Raw genomic sequence first — 24,892 nt, 5'->3', positions numbered from 1 at the left:
CCGCTGGCCTTATTCGCACAATCTAATCCCACCACAGCAACCCCAGAGTTCTGAACACACTGGCTTCGCCTGAGGAACAGCAACATTTCATTGAAATGAACAGATAAAAACTCCCTTCATAAGAAAGACCCCTCAAGTGTATTTGCTGTGTCAATTTGCATGGGTCTCTTCTTGAATTTATTTACTCAAATTGAATTTGAACTAGCATCCGTAGGAAAAATGGAGATAATTGAGCAGGTCGGAGTAAATTCCTTGCCATGAAAAACTGCTATAAAAGATGTGTAACACAGGTTGTGTACTTGGACAGAGGAGGGTGAAAAGTTCTGTGTACAGAGGGGAATAGCATTTAGATTACTATGCCAATAACATCGACACGATGATACAATGATCCTCTACAGGGCTTGTCACCTGGGGATAAAACCTGTCGACAATGACATCTTCTTTTCCCTGCAGTGAAACACATTGAACACTATCAACTTAGATTTCAATCGAACCCTTACTTTAACTGTTTGAAAATTGAATTTATACCGGAGTTGATCATAAAGATTGTCTGATGAAGTCAAGTGAATTGGCATATAATCAGATTGTAAAAATCTTCATTCTGAACTGCTTTTAACTTGGGGGAGATGAGAAGAAGTAGATGTCTATCTCAAGTTCACAGAAAGCAACAACCTGTCTCTTTTTATTTCCAGATTTGAATCTCTTTCTTTTTAATTCACAATACAACGTCTGAAGCTTTTCCAAGAACAAAAATACAGCAATGCTTGATTGAGTTTTGCTTGTTTGCTTGTTTGCTTGTTTCCAGCTATGTGATAGTGGCCTATAAATAATCAAGTCTGGACTGACTGTTTTTATGAGCAACTAGAAAGGTGTTTGCATTATATGCAAAACCAGAAGTAGCCCTGTCCCCCCCATTTCCTGAATACCCCCCAAACCTACCCACCAGAAACATGTATAATAAACCATTTTGATTTTCAGTTTAATGACATCACTACTTGTTTTGAAAAACGCATAGCCAGTGCATTACAGCTCTGAAACAGAAAGTACCATGCCTCTAGCTTTTTTTTGTTTTGTGTGTTGTTTAATGCCGGATCAGCAGCATTTGAGCTATGTGATGGTGGTCTGGACCAGACAATCCAGTGATTGACATCATGAGCATCGATCTATCCAATTGGGATACGATGACATGCATCAACCAAGTCAGCGAGTCTGACTACCTGATTCCGTTTGTTGCCTCTTACGACAAGCATAGTCACTTTTTACAGCAAGTATGGGATGATGATGACCTACTCTACCCTGAATCTTCATGGGTCCCATGCCCCCAGCTACCTTAATAACAAGGTTATGAGTGCTTTTGGTTTAATAACATCACTTCTGCGTTTGGGTAAATACATGCCCAATGCAGAACAACTTTGAAACAGAAAGTCCTTGACCTTGAATCTCAGCCATGAACTGCGTAGAAAACATGTTCATAAAGTTTGGTCAAATTCAATCATACATCATTGTGTTACAAATATGAAGTCTCCATATTAAACTGCCAATACTTCCTGAATTCACATGAGTGAATGACCTTCAAACTGACCTTGACACATGATGAAGCCATGATATATTGAGTAAGTGAGTCAGTTGGGTTTAACGCCGCTTTTAACATTATTACACTTATATCGCGACGTGCTAGCTTAATGTGGGAGGAAAGCCCGAAGTGATGCAGGTCTCAGATGCTTACCACTCCGGTGAAACCCATGAACACGGGTATGGTGCTGACAAACCTAGAAACATAATCGAACATGGATTCGAACCCACAATCATAGGTTTCTGGCATGCCCAAGGGACGCAACTATGCTCAGCGAATTGCGACGCCTGAGACGACTGGGCCACCCATGTCCCTTGATATATTGAGTCTCATGACTTAATCTGACATTTCACGAAATTTTAACAACTCATGACATGTGTCAGTTCTGAATCTGTCGAGTCCAAGGGATGTAACTCTGCACAGTATTCCAGTTTTATCCCGGAGAGTCAGCTTAATGTTGGACAAAAGTCCAAAGTGATGCAAACTAACAAGCACAGGTGTGGTGCTGATAAAACCTAGAAACATAACTTGGGCCAGGATTCGAACCCACAGTCATAGGTTTCTGTCGAGCCCAAGGGATGTAACTCTGCACAGTATTCCAGTTTTATACCGGAGAGTCAGCTTAATGTTGGACAAAAGTCCAAAGTGATGCAAACTCACAAGCACAGGTGTGGTGCTGATAAACCTAGAAACATAACTTTGGCCAGGATTCGAACCCACAGTCATAGGTTTCTGTCGTGCTCAAGGGATGTAACTCTGCACAGCAAACTGAGGCGCCTCAGACGACTGTCATGGAGGAGGAAGAGGAAGAAAGGGAGGAGTGCAGCTGTGACCAAGCTGTTGTCAATGTCAACCGTCTGATGTTGCTTTTGTAAGTAAGGTCAGCTGCTTGTGACTCCGCAGTATACCTTCTGGACAAACTCACATTCCCACGTACAGCTGTACAAGGCTCTGAATTCATGTACAAACTCGCATGCTGAGTTATTATTGGTAATTGCACAAATTATTTCCCATTACCATGAACATGAAATCTATCTGATATCAATCGATACATAAAATCTTTATTTTGTTGCCAAATATCAAATAATTTACTTAAATTACAATCGAACAAACAGGAATATTTTCATTGTAGGATCAATGATCATCACAACACCGATATTTCCACTTTGCTAGCTAAAGAGGCAAGGTAGAATAATCACATTTCCTGACAACTGACATCATCAGATAAGGACCTAGCACGCACAGCACAATTGACAAGATAAGAATCCCTTGAGACCCAACAATGCAGCTGAAAGTTAAATAACATTAACCAGAGCGCTATATGAACGGATACGAACTCACACAAATAACCATCATATTGATTTTGTTACACTAATTGATTTCTTGGTTGATACCCAGGGATTCAGATATGACTTGGACTACACCACACACATCACTGCTGGTTTTCTGGGGGCCTATTACCATGCAGAATTTGAAAATAGAATTAGAAACATACTTTTTGCAGACATGTCTAGCACTAACGTAATTCAGGGTTTTTTCCATTGTATTTGAATGGGAACTTGTTAATGCACGACATGACCTAATGATTAGTGAGTAAACCGGGGATCTAGGAGTCTGCTGATGGCTGCTATTACAAGTCTGAGATGCTGCTGTTGTAGACTGCTTAATAGAAGGATGGGTATCTGAGAGGCATGTAATTTGAGATTCGTTTTCTTAAAGCTTCTGCCATTTGTCACTGGCTCTGTCACAGAGATATTTGCCTGTATCTTCTGCTCTAACAGTACCTTCACAAATAAAAGCAACAAAAAAAACATTTCCATAATAATATGTAATCTCTACTAAAAGCAGAGTCCATTGTATGATTCTGACTATATCATAAGCATGTGTTTATCTTTTCAGGGGGCTGGTTTATGATCCATGCTGGATCATGATGTCACACAATCAACCAAGTCACCGAGCCCGACCACGTGATCTATTAAGTCGTTTCTTATGACCAGGCGTCTGTTCCACAAAGCTATCATGGCGCTAAGGTTATCGTAACTCCCATACTTGAATATAGACTTACGACTGTCAAAGGGGCCCTGCACAAGTTGCTGGAGAGCTACCAGTATTCTAAACAAGATACCCTACTGGTTTTCTTTGCACCTAGACATCCTAATGTAACATGGTCTATTTCCATTATTAAAATAGGTATGACCATTATGTTGTCACTCTGTCCACAGCTATATTTAGACTGTAGGCACAATGAGATGCCATCCAAATATCATCACGGATGAATACGTTTACTAACAAAATTCTTTACTGCGAAATGCCATTTACTAACAAATACCATTTTTAACAAAATCTTGACTTCCAAATATCTTTACTACCAAATACCTTTTCCAACAAATAATTACTGACAAATACCTTAACTGACAAAAGCCATCCTAAAATCCAACATTTTGAATGTCTTCACTTCATATTATCCCCATCAGGGATTTACAATTCATACCATGGACTCAGCTTCAAAAGGAAATAGCAGTTTGACAAACATTTCCATCCTTTTAACAAAAATATTTTCATCTGCTTTGGAACAAAATCAATGCTTTATTCTAACCTTTCAGAACATCAAAAGTCAAGAATAATCCTGAAATTGTGTTTGATTCTGATTTACAACTGAGAACCAAGAAGAGTTCAAACATTTATTGTCCTATAGATTAACTATAAATCAATAAGAAAAACAGAACAATTATCCATAAACTTGCATTCTCTTACGTTCCACCTTCATGAATGCATTCTGCCCCATGGTATGTCCTGGGAAGGACCAGATGAAGGAGTAATAGCTATTTACATCCCCCCACAGTAAACTGAAAGCCTAGGAAATGTCAACAGTTTACGAAAGCCATTTTCCTGAGACCGCACAGCATGGCTTTTATTGACTAGGATGCAACAAATTCACTCGATAGTAACAGTCTGATAGCTGATTATTGAGTTTGACAACAACACTAAAAGCATATTTCATGTTGGAGATATGTCAACATTAGGCCTTCATACAGTCTGTGACTGCGACATCCCATCGTTATCAAATAACATGTGTCAAGTCGAGAAGCAATTTAAAACACATTAGAATTACTCTGTGATACAGAAACATTTTGCAAGCACTTAAATGAATGATGTCTCTTTTGGGACATGATATTTGATTAGCTTTTGAGCCCCGTCTATCACTTCTCATATTTCTTTTAAAAATAGAAATAGGTTCTGTAGCTCACCTGGAGACTGATGTATGTGAATAGATCACCTGGAGACTGATGGATATGGTTTGGTTTGTTGTTTAATGCCGCACTCAGTAATATTCCAGCTATATGACGGCGGTCTGTATTTAATCGAGTCTGGACCAGACAATCCACTGATTGACATCATATGCATCGATGACATGCATCAACCAAGTCAGCGAGCCTGACCACCCGATCCCATCAGTTGCCTTCTACGACAAGCATAGTCGCCTCTTACAGCAACAATGGGTTGCTGAAGACCTATTCTACCCCGGATCTTCATGGGTCTAGATAGATCACCTGGAGACTAATGGATATGGATAGATGACCTGGAGACTGATGGATACAGATAGATCACCTGGAGACCGGTGGATACAGATAGATCAACTTGAGACTAATGGATACAGATAGATCACCTGGAGACTAATGGATATGGATAGATTAACTGGAGACCAGTGGATATATATAGATCACCTGGAGACTGATGGATACGGATAGATCACCTGGAGACTGATGGATATGGATAGATGACCTGGAGACCGGTGGATACAGATAGATCAACTTGAGACTAATGGATACAGATAGATCACCTGAAGACTAATGGATATGGATAGATTAACTGGAGACCAGTGGATATATATAGATCACCTGGAGACTGATGGATACGGATAGATGACCTGGAGACTGATGGATATGGATAGATGACCTGGAGACCGGTGGATACAGATAGATGACCTGGAGACCGGTGGATACAGATAGATGACCTGGAGACCAGTGGATACAGATAGATTACCTGGAGACTGATGGATATGGATAGATGACATGGAGACCGGTGGATACAGATAGATGACCTGGAGACCGGTGGATACAGATAGATGACCTGGAGACCGGTGGATACAGATAGATGACCTGCAGACCGGTGGATACAGATAGATGACCTGGAGACCAGTGGATACAGATAGATCACCTGGAGACCGGTGGATACAGATAGATCACCTGGAGACTGGTGGATACAGATAAATCACCTGGAGACTGATGGTTACAGATAGATGACCTGGAGACCGGTGGATACAGATAGATCACCTGGAGACCAGTGGATACAGATAGATCACCTGGAGACTGGTGGATATAATATAGATCACCTGGAGACCGGTGGATACAGATAGATCAACTGGAGACCGGTGAATACAGATAGATCAACTGGAGACTGGTGGATACAGATAGATCACCTGGAGACCGGTGGATACAGATAGATGACCTGGAGACCGGTGGATATATATAGATCACCTGGAGACCTGTGGATACAGATAGATCACCTGGAGACTGGTGGATATAATATAGATGACCTTGAGACCGGTGGATACAGATAGATCAACTGGAGACCGGTGGATACAGATAGATCACCTGGAGACCGGTGGATACAGACAGATGACCTGGAGACCGGTGGATATATATAGATCACCTGGAGACCTGTGGATACCGATAGGTCACCTGCAGACCACTGGATACAAATAGATCACCTGGAGACCAGTGGATATATATAGATCACCTGAGCTTACCTGGAGGCTGATGTAAATTGATCATCATCTGTCACTTACCATCAGCATAAATACTATGATATTCAAAATGAAATCCATCGATTCCCAACATTGGTACAATGTCTGAAGCCCATTTCTGGTGTCCCTCGCCATGATATTGCTGGAATATTGCTAAAAGCGGCGAAAAAACAAACTCATTCACTCATATCTGAATGATCTATCCTTAAAATAAAATGGTGCAATTAAGTTGAGAAATATCATATTACTGAATGATTGCTGCTGAAAAAGGTCATTAATAACTTTAAGAGATTGTGTGAGAAGTTTGTCCTATTCTATGAAACAGACTTGAGATGTACAACTTTCTATTGCAATCAACCTTCAGCTGTGAAAGTGTGCATGTTTTTGTTTGTTTGTTGTTTAACACTGCACTCTGCAATATTCATGACAATTTAACCAAGTGGGAGGCAGCCTCTGCATAATTGTGACATCCATGTCAGCAGTCTGCAGTCGGTGTTTAAGTAGATTTAGGCTTCTGTTGAAAAAACACCCTTCCAGCTCGCTGTTGGAAATTTCGGCATATATACTTCAACAACCAAGTGAACTCCCATTAGCAATGGTCATAACATTAGCACATCTTTATTTGAGTGACTAAGTAAGTGAACTCATACACACCTGTAGTTGAACTCACTGATTGGTTGAGACGAGCTCAAACTGAAATAACGTGATCTCTATTGGAATCATTTTTTCAGGTGCACTTAACAACTAGCCCAGTGTTTTAACCCCTCATAACAACATCAAATTGCCTGCAGGCAACATTAAAGCAATTGATAGTGTAATCTCAAAGGTATCCCTGGTAAGACAGCCTTCATTTTACTTGCAACCATTGTTGTACATTTCAGAATACAACCCTCTTGTGCATAAGCTCTTTCCACGTCTCATTGAAACCACTTTTCACAATTTCACAAATCTATACATCTTGGGGACCCACAAGCCGTTGGTTATCCCACCTGTCATAGCTGGACCCTGCAGAGAGCTGACACATGAGGTTGGGATGAATGTCCCTCCACAGCTCCCAGTGCCAGCAGCGCTGCACAGGGTCCCTTGTGGGGGACTAGAAGCTGTGAGATCGGACACGGAACTGATGGCATTGGGAGGTTGCGTGGTGAGGTGGCATGACGCACACCAGCTGGCCTCCCACATTAAGTCACTCACTCTCAGGCTCAGGCTCAGGAGAGGGCAGTGGAGAGGGAAGCATGGGGAGCGATGGGCTGAGGAATAGGGCCAGTGGTAGAAGCAGAGGTGGTGGTAGGGATATAGTAGTAGTGACAGTATTAGAGTGGTAGATGTTGTGGTAGTAGTTGTGGATGTTATGATAGTGGTGTTAGATGCAGTATACTACTAGTAGTGGTAGATGTTGTGGTAGTCGTGGTAGATGTTGGAGTGGAGGTATATGTTGTTGTAGATGTTGTGGTAGTAGTTGTAGATGTTGGAGTAGTGGTAGATGTGGAAGATGTTGTGGTAGTAGTGGTAGATGTTGGAGTAGTGGTAGATGTTGTGGTAGTAGTGGTAGTTGTTGGAGAAGTTGTGGTAGATGTTTTGGTAGTAATGGTAGATGTTGTGGTAGTAGTGGCAGATGTTGTAGTAGTGGTAGATGTTGTGGTAGTTGTTGATGTTGGAGCAATGGTAGATGTTGTGGTAGTAGTGGTAGATGTTGTGGTAGTAGTGGCAGATGTTGTGGTAGTAGTGGCAGATGTTGTAGTTGGGGTAGATGTTTGGGAAGTTGTGAGAGTAACTTGTCTCAGGCATGTAAACTGATAATATCTACCTGTCAATCTAGGTATCAACTAGAAGAATTAGCTTCCTTTACTATATATTACAAATTGCAAACTCCCTAACAAATAGCTAACTCTGTAACAAACTATTCTCACTCTTTAAGAAATTGCTCAGCTAATAAAAACTAAGCCAACACTGACGGTGAGATGCACTAGAGAATTAGAATGTGTTCTGTCAAAATACCTACGCTAAGAATGTTTATATTTTAGTTCCCAGAAAACCTTTATTGGTCTCCCTCCATCATCCCAAGAAGGGCTTCCATGTCTCCCTCCATCATCCCAAGAAGGGCTGCTGTGTCTCCCTCCATCACACCAAGAAGGGCTGCGGTGTCTCCCTCCATCACCCCAAGAAGGGCAGCTGTGTCTCCCTCCATTACACCAAGAAGGGCTGCGGTGTCTCCCTCCATCACCCCAAGAAGGGCTGCCGTGTCTCCCTCCATCATCCCAAGAAGGGCTGCCGTGTCTCTCTCCATCATCCCAAGAAGGGCTGCGGTGTCTCCCTCCATCACCCCAAGAAGGGCTGCGGTGTCTCCCTCCATCACCCCAAGAAGGGCTGCGGTGTCTCCCTCCATCATCCCAAGAAGGGCTGCCGTGTCTCTCTCCATCATCCCAAGAAGGGCTGTGGTGTCTCCCTCCATCACCCCAAGAAGGGCTGCCGTGTCTCCCTCCATCATCCCCAGAAGGGCTGCGGTGTCTCTCTCCATCACCCCAAGAAGGGTCGCTGTGTCTCCCTCCATCACCCCAAGAAGGGCTGCGGTGTCTCTCTCCATCATCCCAAGAGGGGCTGCTGTGTCTCTCTCCATCACCCCAAGAAGGGTCGCTGTGTCTCCCTCCATCACCCCAAGAAGGGCTGCGGTGTCTCTCTCCATCATCCCAAGAGGGGCTGCTGTGTCTCTCTCCATCATCCCAAAAAGGGCTGCGGTGTCTCTCTCCATCATCCCCAGAAGGGCTGCTGTTTCCCTCCATCATCCCAAGAAGGGCTGCCGTGTCTCCCTCCATCACCCCAAGAAGGGTGCTGTGTCTCCCTCCATCATCCCAAGAAGGGCTGCCGTGTCTCCCTCCATCACCCCAAGAAGGGCTGCCGTGTCTCCCTCCATCATCCCAAGAAGGGCTGCCATGTCTCCCTCCATCATCCCAAGAAGGGCTGCCGTGTCTCCCTCCATCATCCCAAGAAGGGCCGCTGTGTCCCCCTCCATCATCTCAAGAAGGGCCGCTGTGTCTCTCTCCATCACCCAAAGAAGGGCTGCGGTGTCTCCCTCCATCACCCCAAGAAGGGCTGCCGTGTCTCCCTCCATCATCCCAAGAAGGGCTGCGGTGTCTCTCTCAATCATCCCAAGAAGGGCTGCTGTGTCTCCCTCCATCATCCCAAGAAGGGCTGCTTTGTCTCCCTCCATCATACCAAGAAGGGCTGCTGTGTCTCCCCCCTCATCATCCCAAGAAGGGCTGTCGTGTCTCTCTCCATCATCCCAAGAAGGGCTGCCGTGTCTCTCTCCATCATCTTGTGGCAGGTTACTCGGTCTCCAGCCCACCACAGCAGATCAACAGCCGAGCTCGCTCTATTGATCATATCTACCAAGTGGTCTATCAACAGGATCATTCTTATATCTCTAGAGTATGGTGCAACAAAGGAAGGCCAACTATCTTTATGGTAATCATTGGTTAAAAATATATGATTGCCATACACCAGTTCAGCACAGAGCAGGTCACACTCCAGGCTGTCTTCCTGTTTTGCTTCTTCAACTCACACTGTGGCCTGGGCAGACGGTAAACAATCCCATCCTGTAATTGCTGTTATGTCTGCAATAATGTATCATTTACCTCTTCCAGGCCAGATATGAAAAAGTTTATGACCCAAAGCAGATAACTCTTACAAATGACATTTAAACTTTATAGATAAGGCTGACTGAGATGTGGAAGCAAGGCAGGAGCCCCACACACTGTTACTGATACCTTTGCCAATCCTTAAAACCACATGCATCTTCCAGTTGTAACAACATTAAGATTAAACTCAACCTTATGGTGAAATAAGGAAGAAACACTGATGTCATTCTCACGAACAGTTTGCACCATGACTACAGACTTGAATACTGTTCTTTAACCCTGAAGCATGTGCCTGTGTATGGAAACATTGAGCACATCCGTGTGTGTGTACGTGTGTGTGTGTGTGAGTGTGCATGCATCTGTGTGTGTGTGCGTGCGTGCGCGTACCTCTGTGTTTGGGCGTGTCTGTGTCTGTGTGTGAATGATGTCTATGTGTGTGTGTCTGTAAGTGTGCGTGCGATTGAGTGTGAGTGTGCACATCTATGTTTGTGTGTCCATCTGTGTGTGTGTCTGTGTGAGCACACTGTGTGTGTGTGTGTGTGTGTGTGTGTGTGAGCACACGTGTGTGTGTGTGTGTGTGTGTGTGTGTGTGTGTGTGTGTGTGTGTGTGTGTGTGTGTGTGTGCGTGTGCGCGCGTCTGCTTCTATTGTCTGTCTGTCTGCCTGCTTGTACTAATCTGGATTAATAATGAGTTTATAGTGCTAGCCCACTGAGATACCATGCATACCCTCCACACACAGTACACTGACTCCGAGCCGACCAGTCCTTGTTTTAGCACTTTAATGCCGAGCACCAGACAGGGTAACAACAAGTCACAGGCATGCAAGAAACACATTCACAGATGTCACCCTCCTGAATAGTTTGTACCTGTCTGCATTGTGACTGCAAACGTGAACACGGTTCATTAATCTTGCTCATTGAAGAATGATATTGCATCGGCCTGTCTGTACACATGCATGCAGGTGCATGAGGTGCATGTACAAGGTAGGATAATGATAATGTGTGCTTTGCCATTATTCAAAACTTTGTTTGTTTGTTGTTGAACACTGCACTCAGCAATATTCTAGCTATATGACGGTGGTCTGTAAATAATCGAGTCTTGACCAGACAATCCTGTGATTAACATCATGAGCATCCATCCACACAATTGGGGTACAATGACATGCATCAACCAAGTCAGCAAGCCTGACCACCCGATCCCATTAGTCTCCTCTTAGGACAAGCGGATCTTCACGAGTCTCAAAACTTTGGGTGGGAGAGACTGATGCACAGTAGCAGCAGATGAAGCAGTGTATAACACTCCCCCAAATTTCAGTCAGACAACCGACTGGCAACATTGCAAAGTTACCGGACAGGATAAAATGTTGCCAGTTCAGAAGTTTCTGGACTAACAAACAAAATTAACAAAAGGGTGAACATAAGAATAGTACTGTTCAATAATAGCTTATAATAGAAAATAACAAGAAGCCGGTGGATTGTCAACTCAGTAACTTTAACCCCCAACCATCGGGTATGCAACTTTTCAAAACTGACCATCCCATCAGGTACATCGACTGAAGAATGGATGAAGATGCGTGTTACATGTACTGACGCCACCGGTAATCACTCAACTGTAGGACACAAGATAACCTAAAGTTATATATATGCATGTTCTAGTCTTGTCGTGATGATTTTGTTTGTTTGTCATTTCATGTTGCTATGTGCAACATTCTTGATGTATTGCAACTGCCTGTAAATAATAAGGTCAGGACCAGTCAAACCAGTGATGTATGAGCATTCAACCAAGTCTCCAAACCAGAACAAGCAATCCTGTTACTGGCCTCACATGACAAGGTACCCCTACAGTGCATGCTGCATGACAGGTTTGAGATGGCAGTTCCACTTCCCCTTGGGTACCTACAAATACAATTGACACAAGCGATGGGGTGCAGGAGGCTTAGCCTGTGGGTGGGTGGCTCTTAAAACAAGCTTCAGACGCAGAGGGGTTGGCCTGTGGGTGGGTGGCTCTTAAAACAAGCTTCAGACGCAGGGGGCTTGGCCTGTGGGTGGGTGGCTCTTAAAACAAGCTTCAGACGCAGAGGGGTTGGCCTGTGGGTGGCTCTTATAACAAGCTTGGGGCAAAGAGGACACGGCCTATGGGTGTTTCTTCAAACAAGCTTGGGAAGCAGAGGACTTGGCCTGTGGGTGGCTCTTAAAACAAGCTTCAGATGCAGGGGGCTTGGCCTGTGGGTGGGTGGCTCTTAAAACAAGCTTCAGACGCAGAGGGGTTGGCCTGTGGGTGGCTCTTATAACAAGCTTGGGGCAAAGAGGACCCGGCCTATGGGTGTTTCTTCAAACAAGCTTGGGAAGCAGAGGACTTGGCCTGTGGGTGGCTCTTAAAACAAGCTTGGGGCAAAGAGGACACGGCCTATGGGTGTTTCTTCAAACAAGCTTGGGGTGCAGAGGACTTGGCCTGTGGGTGGCTCTTAAAACAAGCTTGGGGCAAAGAGGACACGGCCTATGGGTGTTTCTTCAAACAAGCTTGGGGTGCAGAGGACTTGGCCTGTGGGTGGCTCTTAAAACAAGCTTGGGGCAAAGAGGACACGGCCTATGGGTGTTTCTTCAAACAAGCTTGGGGTGCAGAGGACTTGGCCTGTGGGTGGCTCTTAAAACAAGCTTGGGGCAAAGAGGACACGGCCTATGGGTGTTTCTTCAAACAAGCTTGGGGTGCAGAGGACTTGGCCTGTGGGTGGCTCTTAAAACAAGCTTGGGGCAAAGAGGACACGGCCTATGGGTGTTTCTTCAAACAAGCTTGGGGTGCAGAGGACTTGGCCTGTGGGTGGCTCTTATAACAAGCTTCAGACGCAGGGGACTTGGCCTGTGGGTGGGTGGCTCTTATGACAAGTTTGGGACGCAGGAGACTTAGCCCATGGGTGGCTCTTAAAACAAGCTTGGGGCAAAGGGGGACTTGGCCTATGGGTGTTTCTTCAAACAAGCTTGGGGTGCAGAGGACTTGGCCTGTGGGTGGCTCTGATAACAAGCTTGGGGCAAAGAGGACACGGCATATGGGTGTTTCTTCAAACAAGCTTGGGGTGCAGAGGACATTGCCTGTGGGTGGCTCTTATGACAAGCCTAGGGCAAAGGGGGACTTGGCCTATGGGTGTTTCTTCAAACAAGCTTGGGGTGCAGAGGACTTGGCCTGTGGGTGGCTCTTATAACAAGCTTGGGGCAAAGAGGACATGGCCTGTGGGTGGCTCTTATGACAAGCCTAGGGCAAAGAGGGACAACAATCTGAATGGGTAAGGACTTACTTGAAGGGGTCAAACACCCAGTGTTTGGAGAGTTCCTGCATTGAGTAGCCATGCACCCAGTCCAGGTCCAGCTTCTTCAGGCCAGCGATGAAGTACACCAGGAACACCTGAAACATGGCAGTCAGCTTATCAGGTCTACTGAAACATGGCCGCTCATCAGGTCGACTGAAACATGGCCGCTCATTAGGTCTACTACAACATGGCATGTCATCAGGTCGACTGAAACATGGCCACTCATCAGGTCTACTGAAACATGGCAATCTGCTAATCAGGTCTACAGAAACATGGCAGGTCATCAGGTCGACTGAAACATGGCCACTCATCAGGTCTACTACAACATGGCAATCTGCTAATCAGGTCTACAGAAACATGGCAGGTCATCAGGTCGACTGAAACATGGCCACTCATCAGGTCTACTACAACATGGCATGTCATCAGGTCGACTGAAACATGGCCACTCATCAGGTCGACTAAAACATGGCAATCTGCCTATCAGGTCTACAGAAACATGGCAGCTCATCAGGTCTACTTCAACATGGCAGGTCATCAGGTCGACTGAAACATGGCAGGTCATCAGGTCGACTGAAACATGGCAATCTGCCTATCAGGTCTACAGAAACATGGCAGCTCATCAGGTCTACTACAACATGGCAGGTCATCAGGTCTACAGAAACATGGCAGCTCATCAGGTCTACTACAACATGGCAGGTCATCAGGTCTACCGAAACATGGCAGTCAGAGAATGTACTGTACACATGGAGCCTGCTACAGAGAATGTACTGTACACATGGAGCCTGCTACAGAGAATGTACTGTACACAAGGAGCCTGCTACAGAGAATGTACTGTACACATGGAGCCTGCTACAGAGAATGTACTGTACACATGGAGCCTGCTACAGAGAATGTACTGTACACATGGAGCCTGCTACAGAGAATGTACTGTACACATGGAGCCTGCTACAGAGAATGTACTGTACACATGGAGCCTGCTACAGAGAATGTACTGTACAAAAGGAGCCTGCTACAGAGAATGTACTGTACACAAGGAGCCTGCTACAGAGAATGTACTGTACATCATGTGGAGCCTGCTACAGAGAATGTACTGTACACATGGAGCCTGCTACAGAGAATGTACTGTACACAAGGAGCCTGCTACAGACAATGCACTGTACACATGGAGCCTGCTACAGAGAATGTACTGTACACATGGAGCCTGCTACAGAGAATGTACTGTACACCACATGGAGCCTGCTACAAAGAATGTACTGTACACCACATGGAGCCTGCTACAGAGAATGTACTGTACACCACATGGAGCCTGCTACAGACAATGTACTGTACACCACATGGAGCCTGCTACAGAGAATGTACTGTACACATGGAGCCTGCTACAGAGAATGTACTGTACACATGAAGCCTGCTACAGAGAATGTACTGTACACAAGGAGCCTGCTACAGAGAACGTACTGTACACATGGAGCCTGCTACAGAGAATGTACTGTACACATGGAGCCTGCTACAGAGAATGTACTGTACACATGGAGCCTGCTACAGAGAATGTACTGTACACAAGGAGCCTGCTACATAGGATGTACTGTACACATGGAGCCTGCTACAGACAATGCACTGTACACATGGAGCCTGCTACAGAGAATGTACTGTACACATGGAGCCTGCTACAGAGAATGTACTGTACACATGGAGCCTGCTACAGAGAATGTACTGTACATCATGTGGAGCCTGCTACAGAGAATGTACTGTACACATGGAGCCTGCTACAGAGAATGTACTGTACACATGGAGCCTGCTACAGAGAATGCACTGTACACATGGAGCCTGCTACAGAGAATGTACTGTACACATGGAGCCTGCTACAGAGAATGAATGATCTCTCCTCCATTAATTTCGGAGAGTGATATATATTTGGAATCATGTTAACACAGCATATTTACACGAATATTATGCAGAGAAATTGGCAATACTGAATATTTACATGTCGTGGTCCTGGTATGAGATATACTGTCTATGGATAGTGCATTGATCGCAGGTTCCAAGAGCTTATGTCTCGTGATACAGAAGATATGAATTCAGCCCATCTGTCAAGGCTCATATCCTCTACAATAGGGGTTATACCACCTAGCAATGTCACAAGTTTGACTTCATCATCTGCACAGTCCTCAATACGCATGTATTGTTCGAGGTTTAAAGAGTCAAATAGATGTTCATAGAGGGTGTTCCTTGCATCAGCTAAAGCTGTACAGCATAGCAGTTGGTGCTTTATTATGTCATCGCACTCCTCATCAGACATTAAACACTGTCCAGGTGTTATTGGTAGTGTTCCTAGCTTCACAAGTGCATACATTGGTCTAGTTGGTATATTGTACAGAATACACATATTCCACAGTCTATGAGGTATAAGCTTACTGTGAATTTTAATAAATCTGTTTAATTCAGGGTGATCTCGCAGACTTGTGTGCCAATGAGCAGTTTCATGTTCTGTTATTTTAGTCTGTACGGTTTTGTTCCATACATCCTTGGATGGAAACTGGTTAGTTTTCATAAAGTGAACTATTATGGTCCATAATTCATATTTCTTTGCCACATTGAGTAGATCATGTGTTACAGACTTACTTTTGTCACTGCCTGTTATATATTGAGCACACTTGAAATAGAACACCTTTTTCGGGGCATATCTGTGGCTGCTTCTACACATCCTCCCAAGGAAAATCAGCTTCATTTTGTCAATCACAGATGTCATTGTCCACAATCCCAGCGTCTGAATAGTTGCAACGGTCGGAGATCTTACATGAAAATTTTGTACATTACGTGCAAAGTAGTGCTGGAGTTTTTCAATTTCATTGTGCTCTGTCTCGGACATATTTGACCACAGTTCACACGCGTAGAAGGCACCTGGAATTATTACTCTACGCCATATTTTCATACAGCAGACTGGGTTCAGACCACCTGCTCTTAGTCCAATATCTCTCAGGGAATTCAAATTCTTCCTCGCCTTGGCGCAAGCTCTCCTGGTCCTTTCAGATTCTAAATGAGTACTGATAATAGAACCTGCATATATAGTGTTCGATTTCATTTCCAGTATATGGTTACCTAGTCTAAAAGAACATGGTTGGTTGATTTTGTTTCCACCTTTAAACACCAAAACACAGCTTTTGCTTGCATTATATGTCAATCTCCATTGGCAAGCATATTGATGTACAGTCTGTAAGGACATGCATAGGCCACTACTTGTTGAGCTTATGAGAGTTGTGTCATCCGCGAGTAGGACAACTGGGCAGTGATCACGTCCAAGCATAACACCTTGTTTCAAATGGTCAAGGTGGATTATAAGCTCGTTAATATACACAAGGAACATCCAGGCGGATAAGACACGTCCTTGTCCTACACTTTGTCCGATTGGGAACGTTCGACTTGTCTCAACGGCATATTTGACACATGCAGTAGATTCGTGATACGACTGACGTATGATATGCAGGCTTTCCCTTGCACACCAAGGATGAATAATTTTAGGAGTAGCCCATTGTGCCAAATGCGATCAAACGCTTTCTCATTATCAAGAAACACAGTGTATACATTGGAAGACCTTTCCGTGTAGAAAGATATGACTTCTTTGAGTGTGTAGGTAGCTATGTTTGCACCATGTTCTCGCCTGAAGCCACATTGTAATCTATGTGGGAAGTCGGGCTCCATATATTTGATATATCTCTCAATTCTCTCTAATAGGATCTTTTCGAACAGTTTTCCCACCACGGACGTCAGAGTGATACCTCTGTAATTTGTAGGATCCGATCTGTCCTTATTGTTTCCTTTATATATTGGAATAATTGTTCAAGATCTCAACAGTGCAGGGCTGTAGCATGTTCGTATCATCATGTTAAACAGCTGGGTTAAGTGTTTTAGAAGCATATCTCCAGCGAAATAGATATGTTCATTTGTGATTTGGCCGGTCCTGGTGATTTTCTCATTTTTAAGCTTTATTTCAGTCGTTTTAGTCGAGCCTGCTACAGAGAATGTACTGTACACATGGAGCCTGCTACAGAGAATGTACTGTACACATGGAGCCTGCTACAAAGAATGTACTGTACACATGGAGCCTGCTACAGAGAATGTACTGTACACAAGGAGCCTGCTACAGAGAATGTACTGTACACATGGAGCCTGCTACAGAGAATGTACTGTACACATGGAGCCTGCTACAGAGAATGTACTGTACACATGGAGCCTGCTACAGAGAATGTACTGTACACATGGAGCCTGCTACAAAGAATGTACTGTACACATGGAGCCTGCTACAGAGAATGTACTGTACACATGGAGCCTGCTACAGAGAATGTACTGTACACAAGGAGTCTGCTACAGAGAATGTACTGTACACATGGAGCCTGCTACAGAGAATGTACTGTACACAAGGAGCCTGCTACAGATAATGTACTGTACACATGGAGCCTGCTACAGAAAATGTACTGTACACAAGGAGTCTGCTACAGAGAATGTACTGTACACAAGGAGCCTGCTACAGAGAATGTACTGTACACAAGGAGCCTGCTACAGAAAATGTACTGTACACATGGAGCCTGCTACAGAGAATGTACTGTACACAAGGAGCCTGCTACAGATAATGTACTGTACATATGGAGCCTGCTACAGAAAATGTACTGTACACAAGGAGTCTGCTACAGAGAATGTACTGTACACAAGGAGCCTGCTACAGAAAATGTACTGTACACATTGAGCCTGCTACAGAGAATGTACTGTACACAAGGAGCCTGCTACAGAGAATGTACTGTACACAAGGAGTCTGCTACAGAGAATGTACTGTACACAAGGAGTCTGCTACAGAGAATGTACTGTACACGTTAAGCCTGCTACAGAGAATGTACTGTACACAAGGAGCCTGCTACAGAGAATGTACTGTACACATGGAGCCTGCTACAGAGAATGTACTGTACACATGGAGCCTGCTACAGAGAATGTACTGTACACATTGAGCCTGCTACAGAGAATGTTCTGTACACAAGGAGCCTGCTACAGAGAATGTACTGTACACATTAAGCCTGCTACAGATAATGTACTGTACACGTTAAGCCTGCTACAGATAATGTACTGTACACATGGAGCCTGCTACAGAGAATGTACTGTACACGTTAAGCCTGCTACAGATAATGTACTGTACACATGGAGCCTGCTACAGAGAATGTACTGTACACATGGAGCCTGCTACAGAGAATGTACTGTACACATGGAGCCTGCTACAGAGAATGTACTGTACACATGGAGCCTGCTGCAGAGAATGTACTGTACACATGGAGCCTGCTACAGAGAATGTACTGTACACAAGGAGCCTGCTACAGAGAATGTACTGTACACATGGAGCCTGCTACAGAGAATGTACTGTACACATGGAGCCTGCTACAGAGAATGTACTGTACACAAGGAGTCTGCTACAGAGAATGTACTGTACACATGGAGCCAGGTGTAGGGAGTAAATGAGCATGGTTTTAAGCTAGTTTTGAGCTGCTTTTAGATATATTCCAGCAATATCTTGACCTAGAACACCAGAAATGGGCTTCACATATACTATTTGTTCATATTCTTCATACACCACTGTAAAACAGTGCAATTTTTGTCAGCCTTATAAACCACTTTCTTCCAAAGTTGTTTTAAAACTAGCAATTTTTCAACAAAGGCAGGGAATCTTTTATTGAAATCGATTCATCATACAACAACTGAGCTGCCAAATCAAATTGGATGTTCCCGTTCAGAGATAATATCTACAATTTCACATAATTAAACTTTTCAGTTTCACTGTTGATATTGGTCTGGAAAAGAAATCCATATCTAAATCTAAATTTCATCAAATTCATACCATTAATGGCTAGCCAAATAAAAAAACCCACTTCTCATGTGATTGAAAACCTTGACTCCAGCATTTCAATTAATTTGTCAACATTGTTTCTGTCCTGGTGATTCAAAGACTATAATTGGAAGCGTGTGCAACAGCTTCAGTCCTTCAATCAATTCTCCAGCCTCTTATCATCAAAACAATGGCCCACTCAAAGATGCATCACGAATGTTTTGGGGGAGAAAATACGACACAAAGCTCTTTGAATTTATTCAATCAAACACACCCTGATTACCAAGGAAAAACATAGTTCAATCATCATCAAAGTCTAATCTCCTGGCTTTCCTGAAAGGAATCAATGGATCTGATGTTGCTGTTTCCAGCATTGACCCATGCTGAGAATAAAACCCAGGCCTTCTGAGTGATAAGCAAACACATTAACCACAAGGCTACCTACCCACTGCCTGTCTTAATTTAACTTAAAAAGCTGGTCAAGGCAATGGGTCGAGACAAGTCATAAAAGTCAGTTTGATACATTGTTGTGCCAAATGTTATTTCCAGGCTTAGAATAACTAAAGTACTGTCGAAAAGGAAGAAATAGGCTTTTCTGGCTTTATTTCTTACATGCAAATCACAGGGCTATGAAAATAGCATATATAAAAATAACACAAATCTACTAAATGAAGTATTTCCTAATTGATTGTGATTAGCCTAAAAAGGTACTTTTACAGGTATGATAAGCACAGAAATTATTTGTGTGTTGTCATGTATGTATAAAATGACCTATAGCCTGAGGTAATTACCTAATTTACACATGGAGGTGGTGAACTGACAAAGTCCGTGCATTTTCACAGGTTCAAATGTCCACCTCGTTGGTGGTGGTCTCCAAATATTGCTATACTTTATTGAGATATGCCTTGACAGGGGAAGCAAAATAGATGTGTGGATGAGATGTTTTATGAAGCCAACATTATTATTATTATTATTAAAACTGAGTCACATGCCCATATTTCAATAGTTTGTTTCAGACCTCAATGGACTTTCATTTTTGTTCAAATTTTCTCTTTTCGACCTACTTCAAACAACAGGTAGTCAGATCTGTAGTTACTTGATATTTCAATAGCACCAGTCTTTGAAACATTTGATTTTATGCCTCCAGGGCCTAGTGGTAGAGTGTGTCCGGAGAGTGGAAGGTCCGGGGTTTGATCCCGGGCTGCGTCATAACAATAGACATTAAAAGATGGTACTTGTTGTTACCATGTCTGGGGCTTGGCATCAAGGGGCTAAAATGAGGACTGGTCGGCTCGGAGTTTATTGTGTCTGAGTAGGTTTTTTATGTTAAACTGCGGCATGGTATTTTAGTTGGCTAGCACTATAAAATCAGCATCAGTCCAGTCAAACACACACACACACACACACACACACACTGCTATATAAGTGTAATAATCTTGGACGCAATGCTAAACCCCATTTCACATCACCTCACCTTTGACATACTTTGACCAAATGCTTTCCAAACCAGCACCCTATCCTAAAGAAGGAATATATAAGTTTATCATAAATGCACACATACTTTTCTGAGAAAGTGTAACCAGAAACGTTTTAGTGACATTTTCCCATCTCGTGACCTTGATCTATGACCATTTCATATCATGTGACAATAGAATTCCCTAGGTGTATGTGAAATAAATCCATTGTAGGATATCCACTAATGACAATAATCATAAGTACTCAAGAAGTGACGTTGACCGTTGAGAAACAGAAATGTATCAATACCTTTGATAAACGTTAACCACAAACTCTTGACCTTTGAGGTTTTCATGAAATGTGCCAAATCAATTCCCCAAACCAAACCAAACCGTAAAGCAGTCCTGTTTCACAAGACTGGTAATAATCAAGTCTGGGTCAGGGAGACCAGTGGTTGATGACAATCCACACATTTGGGGTATGATGACAAACAATCAGCCAGGTCACATGCACAGTGTAACCACTAGATGCTCATTGGTCAGCTCTTCGGATGACCATGGGGTACTGGCGACCTATTCTGCCCTAGCATTCCGATGGACACCTGCTGCTGAGACATTTAATCCAATTCCATGATGGTTAATAGACACCAGTTGTAACATACACAGCAATCATACCTACCAAGGTTCTCAGCAGAGTGTAATTCCACAGTGGAACATGAGCATTTCGGATCTTCGGGAATAACAAGCCATCCAGAGACCTGAAACACAATATGTACGTCAATACGATGCAGTCCCACCATCAGGATCAAGGTGAAGGACAAATGTGTGCCTTATTGTCTCAAAATCCAAATTCATATCCATGAACAGTTTCTCTATCATTTCATGTTCAAATATCACGTTGCAACTGTACAGAACCCTTTAATGTTATATTCCTCTTTGTTCCCCAGAGGGTGTACAACAAGCAAACTGTGTGTACACAAAGGTCCTAAAGAAACAAGAAAGGATAATGGAGGCTATACCATACAGTAGGAATGAAGGTCAGGACACTGTACAGGTAGGAGTGATTGTCCCTCGACTGTGACACTTACCAGTATCTGTTGGCATCAGAACATCAGAACAAGGCCAGGACACTGTACAGGTAGAAGTGATTGTTCCTAGGCTGGGACACTTACCAGTATCTGTTGGCATCAGAGAACAGTAGAACGAAGGTCAGGAGAACATACAGGAAGGAGTGATTGTCCCTCGACTGTGACACTTACCAGTATCTGTTGGCATCAGAAGATCAGAATGAAGGTCAGGACACTGTACAGGTAGGAGTGGTTGTTCCTAGACTGACACTTACCAGTATCTGTTGGCATCAGAGAACAGCAGAACGAAGGTCAGGACACCGTACAGGTAGGAGTGATTGTTCCTAGACTGACACTTACCAGTATCTGTTGGCATCAGAGAACAGCAGAACAAAGGTCAGGACACCGTACAGGTAGGAGTGGTTGTTCCTAGACTGACACTTACCAGTATCTGTTGGCATCAGAGAACAGCAGAACGAAGGTCAGGACACCGTACAGGTAGGAGTGATTGTTCCTAGACTGACACTTACCAGTATCTGTTGGCATCAGAGAACAGCAGAACGAAGGTCAGGACACCGTACAGGTAGGAGTGATTGTTCCTAGACTGACACTTACCAGTATCTGTTGGCATCAGAGAACAGCAGAACAAAGGTCAGGACACCGTACAGGTAGGAGTGGTTGTTCCTAGACTGACACTTACCAGTATCTGTTGGCATCAGAGAACAGCAGAACAAAGGTCAGGACACCGTACAGGTAGGAGCGGTTGTTCCTAGACTGTGACACTTACCAGTATCTGTTGGCATCAGAGAACAGCAGAACAAAGGTCAGGACACCGTACAGGTAGGAGTGGTTGTTCCAGGATGTCTTGTCCAGCAGGAAGACGTACCAGTAGGTGAGGAGGAAGGACAGACAACTCCAGCGAAACATGAAGCCCAGCATGATACCTGCTGAACCTGCATATGGAAGGTGAAAGGTCATGTGGGTGTTTGGAGAAGTCACTAGTTATCAAACCTCTTTCCTGACACAAAGAGAACCTCTATTTTATTTTCGATATGTTTATGTCTAAATGTACCAGATATTACATGAAAAACATTGAAGCAAATACTTCTTGATTTCATCAACATTAGCATCAGTCGTTCAAGTTGATGTTGAGTTTGGTTGAATAGTGCTTTGACCAATAATTCAGTTACAAGGCTTGCCAACAAGAGGAAAGACAGATGGGATGCAGGTTGCAGATGCCAAACACTATGGGGAAACCTAAGAGTTCTGGTATTGCAGGTTGCAGATGCTAAACACTATGGGGAAACCTAAGAGTTCTGGTATTGCAGGGTGCAGATGCTAAACACTATGGGGAAACCTAAGAGTTCTGGTATTGCAGGGTGCAGATGCTAAACACTATGGGGAAACCTAAGAGTTCTGGTATTGCAGGTTGCAGATGCTAAACACTATGGGGAAACCTAAGAGTTCTGGTATTGCAGGTTGCAGATGCTAAACACTATGGGGAAACCTAAGAGTTCTGGTATTGCAGGTTGCAGATGCTAAACACTATGGGGAAACCTAAGAGTTCTGGTATTGCAGGTTGCAGATGCTAAACACTATGGGGAAACCTAAGAGTTCTGGTCATGGCATGGTTGGCATGGTTCCTAGCAAGGAATTTTAATAATGTTGTTGTTTAATAGTACCGGTATTTTTCTTTTCAAGTATTCTTTTCAAACTAGTTCTAAACACAAATCTATGATGTTAGGGCTGAGATGGGTAATTCGGGAACTCGGGTCAGGTGGGTCCTGAGTACGACCCGGGTACCCACACGACTACCTCGCTACAACGCTACCAATGGGGTCCAAATAATTGGTGGGCGTTATAGACGATGAGCCGTTTAACCGAGGCCGAGGCGGGGGAGCGCGTTCGGCAAATCTCAAATCATCAATATGTGTTTATCTCACGTCACGACAAAATAGTATATATTTTTATGGACCTAGATCTACCTGTAATATCATTCATTTATTAAATCTGTCACATTTCACAATGTCTGAAATACGTATTCCATTTCAATTTATCATTTTTTATCAATAAATTAAAAAATTATTCACTATTTCCCGCGATGTTATTGAAAATAAAATTCTCGGACACACATTTCGACAACGGATCCGCATCGAACATGTCAAAGAGCAAAATAAAGACGTTTTAAGCAAATCTTTAACTATATTATACAAAGTGATAAATAAAATCAACAAAAATATATCTAAAAGTAATCAAACGTACATCTAAGTTATTATTTCCATCGTTTCGTGCGATCGCGTGTAATGTAAGTCAAATGACATCTCGGCTTTCGTCGCCTTGAATTCTCGGCTCGGACACAACGTTTAATGCAAAATATATGCATGAAAAATCTTTGTCACAGCTCGTAACCTAGCACGATACATTCACGAAGTTCCATATTTTTAATATATATAGTGATTTCCTGCTTAAAACGTTCAGAATAACATGATTTAACAAAAATCTTTCGCCAACTTCTGAAATTTATCAAACACGAGCTTGGTATCACAGCTGTAATTTGATTGGCTGCATGAGGTCACGTGCTCAAAATTGACCAATCACGAAACTTGTAGCAGATTTCGGCAAGAAAGCGTCATTAGAAACAAATTTCCTCGTATTTCTACTTGCCCCAGGAGTCGGGAAATGGCAAATTTCCACCCCTGAGTGGCATTGATTGGTCATGTTGCTTAAAATACGGAAAACGAGAGTTTTGACCAGCACTATTCGCATTCATACACATTCAAACAAATATAGATACACATTCAAGCCAGATTAATTGGTTTGATACGGTTACTTGATCCGAATCAAAAGGAATGACCGCCGTGTTGTGACAGCAACTACATGTGAGTTGACAGTGTCGCCTCAAATTGGATTGCCCACTAATTAAGAATATAAACTTCGCTTGTGGTTCTCTTTTATTGCATGCATGCGCTTCTAAGATCAAAGGATGTATAGTGTGAAAAGTTAACTAGTTGAACAATCGTATTTCCGGGACTTGCCGCGGATGTTTTCAAACAGATTATTAGAACTCCATTCAGCGATAAACGGTTGATTATGCAATGACCGAGGTAGCGCTTTATCGGAGAGCACAATAGCAAGGGATCACTGTAGTAAATTTGGATTTGTCCCAGCCCTAGTTACTAGTTATTTTACTGTCT

At 43.4% G+C, this 24,892-nt stretch overlaps 1 protein-coding gene across 1 annotated transcript in view; it reads right to left on the bottom strand.

The window, feature by feature from the left end:
• The window catches only part of LOC124131351 (vitamin K-dependent gamma-carboxylase-like), a 101,222-nt gene that overhangs the window by 20,663 nt on the left and 55,667 nt on the right, over positions 1–24,892 (bottom strand). Inside the window, exons 4-6 of the mRNA XM_046494573.2 lie at positions 22,486–22,651; positions 21,311–21,389; positions 13,306–13,412 (exon numbers count right to left, since the gene is read on the bottom strand). Coding sequence (XP_046350529.1) covers positions 13,306–13,412; positions 21,311–21,389; positions 22,486–22,651 — 352 coding nt within the window. The remainder of the gene's footprint in view (positions 1–13,305; positions 13,413–21,310; positions 21,390–22,485; positions 22,652–24,892) is intronic.

Source organism: Haliotis rufescens, unplaced genomic scaffold (assembly GCF_023055435.1).
Source record: "Haliotis rufescens isolate VD_foot unplaced genomic scaffold, xgHalRufe1.0.p SCAF_20, whole genome shotgun sequence".
Lineage (NCBI taxonomy): Eukaryota > Metazoa > Mollusca > Gastropoda > Lepetellida > Haliotidae > Haliotis > Haliotis rufescens.
The sequence above is the reverse complement of the archived record's forward strand: the minus strand, read 5'-3'. Positions and strand labels throughout refer to the sequence as shown.